The sequence below is a fragment of the Entamoeba dispar genome, genomic scaffold, assembly GCF_000209125.1.
Source record: "Entamoeba dispar SAW760 scf_1105229459661 genomic scaffold, whole genome shotgun sequence".
Lineage (NCBI taxonomy): Eukaryota > Evosea > Mastigamoebida > Endamoebidae > Entamoeba > Entamoeba dispar.
This window is the reverse complement of record NW_001853804.1, coordinates 3,728-7,360: the sequence shown is the minus strand read 5'-3', so window position 1 is coordinate 7,360 and position 3,633 is coordinate 3,728. Positions and strand designations below refer to the sequence as shown.

General features: G+C 30.7%; 2 protein-coding genes across 2 annotated transcripts, besides 4 other annotated features; one reads left to right on the top strand and one right to left on the bottom strand.

The window, feature by feature from the left end:
* The first annotated feature begins 15 nt into the window (after positions 1 to 15).
* Positions 16 to 37: a sequence feature (AT_rich).
* Position 38: 1 nt separating this feature from the next.
* EDI_005990 (uncharacterized protein) lies at positions 39 to 2,624 on the bottom strand (the record flags this gene model as incomplete). Its single annotated transcript, XM_001736003.1, has 1 exon — positions 39 to 2,624. The coding sequence occupies one exon, from the start codon at positions 2,622 to 2,624 to the stop codon at positions 39 to 41; it is 2,586 nt and encodes an 861-aa protein (XP_001736055.1).
* Positions 1,991 to 2,012: a sequence feature (AT_rich).
* Positions 2,625 to 2,647: 23 nt separating the features above from the next.
* Positions 2,648 to 2,682: a sequence feature (AT_rich).
* A 177-nt stretch (positions 2,683 to 2,859) lies between these two features.
* On the top strand, positions 2,860 to 3,558 carry EDI_005980 (uncharacterized protein; the record flags this gene model as incomplete). Its single annotated transcript, XM_001736002.1, has 1 exon — positions 2,860 to 3,558. The coding sequence occupies one exon, from the start codon at positions 2,860 to 2,862 to the stop codon at positions 3,556 to 3,558; it is 699 nt and encodes a 232-aa protein (XP_001736054.1).
* Positions 3,547 to 3,585: a sequence feature (AT_rich).
* Positions 3,586 to 3,633: the final 48 nt, after the last annotated feature.

Genomic DNA, 3,633 nt, shown 5'->3' with positions numbered 1-3,633 from the left:
TTTATCAATACATTGATTAAATTATTTTTTTATTTTTGTTATAAGGCTTTATAAAAAATAGAATTCACCAAGGTTTTCATTTTGTCTATGTCGTTGTTTGTTAGTTCATAGAATTTGATATTTGTTTGATCCTCTTCACATAGCCTGATGACTGTATAGCTTAAAGCAGCTGCTATCACGTCGTTCCATTGACGAGCAGTTTTATAAACTTGAACAATGAGTCTGAGATACTCTGAATTATCCGATGTTTTTAAGTACATTGTTTTGTTGAAAGGGTATATCGTTCCAAAGGAGCCAATTGAAAATTGCAATGCTTCTAAGAATTCAGGGGCTGGATGGTAAAATGGTAGAATAAGAAAACTTAATAGCGGATGATTTAACGATGTTTGGTTGAAGAGAGTAATATCAGCAAACATGCTTTGATACTCTTTTGATTGTTGAATTAGAAGGATATCATTTTGGTCAGCTATTGAGTCAACGTTAGAAACCCCTTTCATTTTTTGTTCTTCAAGAATATTTTTGATTTCTTGTTTTGCGCTATACAAAGGATCGTATATTATTGATTGAGAGACTTGAGAGAACGTTTTAATGTATGAGTCAATCAGATCCATTTTAATGTTAAAAACTGTTTGTGGCATTTTTAGAAGATTAAGAATTGATGTGTAATGTGGAATAATGAGTTCATCGTATTTAGGGAGAAGGCTTATGACTAGTTCAAAAGTTTGAGAAACAACATCATCGTTTTGAGAACAAAACCCAATTGAAAGAATGTCAGGGTATTGGGGGAAGGCCTCTCCAATAGTGACTTCAGTAAACTGATTTATGAAGTGGTTGAAAAAATATTCTTCAAGTTGTCCACCAGATAAACAAGCGTCCTTCAAAATCTTTTTAAGCACAAGAATAAAACAGTCTTTGCCAAAAGTAATACATATTTCTGGGAGGTGTTTGATGACCAGTTTAAGATCTCCTCTGAGTAGTGAAAGGCAAATACCTTCAGTTGGTGCTCCAAGTTCATCCCAATGGTAATTAAACTCTTTTAAGGTGTTTCCACTTAAAACTGAACAAAGAGCTAATTGGAAATATGGAAATTCGAATTCCCAATCACAGGTAGGTAATATTTGATAAAGTTTATGATCTTTTGGTTTAAATCGTGATTCATCAGAATAAAGTAATTGATTGAACTTAAACACTTTGTGTAATTTTCCATTTCTTCGAATAATTTCTGCAGCATAACTTATGCAAAGTAGTGCAGAGAATAGATCTTCATACTCACACGAGCAATAGACTTTTTCTAATTCTTCTAAAGTTAATAATTTAATAGTTTCTTTCATAAACTGATATCCAATGACTCCACGAGGTTTTGCTTGATGAAGGTTAAATACGTTATCAATTTCTAATGATTTGTTTTTTACTAAAGAAGTCATTAATAAGATTTTTCCATTTTCTGGAATAAATCCTTTACTTATTTCATCAACCAATGACCATGTTTCGTCAATAGAAATTGGAAGAATATCTGGTTCACTTGCTATATAATGAGCAAGTGCTTTTTCAGTTTCATCACTTCCAATGTTATGAGAAACAGGACTTTTTTTTTGTGATATTTGAGCAACCAGTTGTTTTTTCTCATCTTCACTGATACAATTTTGATAATCTTTTCCTAATCTAAAAAATCCAATTGCAATCCATAACGCTTTAATAGCTATGTTTGAAGGTATTATCTTCATGTATTCAACTAATTTACCTATGATATGTAGTTTAAGATATCTTTGGATTATGTCCTCTTTCTTCTCATCATCAGTGTTAGTTTCAAGAAAATAATTCTTCATTGCTGCTCTAAAATGCAAAGACTCAGGAGGAGAACAAATTAACATTTTGTACAACACTTCTATACCATAGTACAAAGTAGTGGAGTCTTTGTTAAGAATAATCTCGCACAGTGATGCGAAGACATCATTGTTTAGCCACAAATGTCTGAAAACATCTTCCTTTGAAATATTTTTATAATAATATTTGTCTCCAAATTGTTCACCCCCTATTTTAAAGTATGTTCCATCATCTTGTGGATATGAAATCTCTCTATAAATTCCATTACATCTATCGCATATTGATTCAATAATTCCAAGCATTGCTCGAACTTGAGACACTACATTAGAACGAATTAACATACCAATTTCATTGAATGAATATCCTGCAGCCCATTGGTCTTCTCCATGATTATACAATCCACTGAATGCAGCCAAATCAACTTCAAAAGGAAGGACTTCTCCAGCAAATCCAAACCTCATATTTTTTATAGTTAACTCTGGATATACTTTAGGTCTTTCAACAAAACCCATCCAACTTGCATTGACCGAAACTGTATCTTTAGTAACTTTACAATGACTATGTCCTTTGTGAAGCATTGTAATGAAATCAACAGTTTCTTTTGAAGCGATTTCAGGTTTTTTAGTTGATTGGTATTTCTTTTGAGGAGATGGGAACCCTTTTGTTTCAAATATTGGTTTAGTTGGTGTTCTTTTAGGCTTTTCTTTTATATCAGGAATTCCTTTTGGTTTTTGTTTTAATCTGCAATGAGGACAATCATCTTCGTGTGTGCATGTTGTCAAAATAAGTGGTGGTTCCATTTTTATTTTAACAAGATTAAGACTTTTTTATTTTTTTCATTTAATTTTTTTATAATATGAACTTGAAATCTCATTTTACATTTATATTCTTCATGAAGAGAACAACTCCTTCTGTATCAGAGGAGCTTATTAAAATGATAAACACAACTGACTTTACAAAAGGAAAAGCAACAGGTTTGTATTGTTTCTACCATAAAAGAAAAGGTTATCAAACTTAAATAATATAATAGAACGAATGCTTATGTTAAAGGAGATTATTAGTGCATGTCAAATAGAAAATGAAAGGGAAAGAAAAACAAATGAAGAACGTGATAAAAATGAAAAAGAACTTGAAATAAAATACCAAGGAATTGTTAAAGAAATTAATGATATTCAACAAAGGATCAAGGAAATTGAAAGAATTTATGAATCATTAACACAACAAGAAAAAGATCTTGTGGCCCAAATGAATGAAGCCCAGGAAAAAGAAAAAGAGCTTGCAGAAATTATTAGACGCCAAGAAGGGGTTATCAAAAGAAGAAAAGAAAATGAAGCGTCCATGAGACTATTAGAAAAGGAAATAGAAGTAATATCTAAAGACATAATTGACACAAAAAAAGAGAGACAAGAAATTGATAAAGAAATTATGGAAATGAATAAACAAGCAGATATTAAACGTGAAGTACTTTCCCTAAGGGAAAAATTTGAAAAAGTTAAACCTAATGACAATATCTTAGAAATTGTAAAGGATAAAGAAAAAAGAAAAGAACGGATTAAACAAGAAATTAAAAACCTTGAAGAAAAATATTCCCAAGACATGAATGTCTCTAAACAAAAGATCAAAGAATTAGAAGAAAGAAAACCTGCTTTGATTGAACAAAGGAATGAGTTAAATAGAAAAATGGCAACTCCAGATTTTGGTAAACAAAATAATGACGATGACTTATTATTTTAATTCATTTGTTATTTATTTTTATTTTTACTTTATCATTTTCCAAGTGTTGCAAACATGTCATCCCCTAGGAGTATG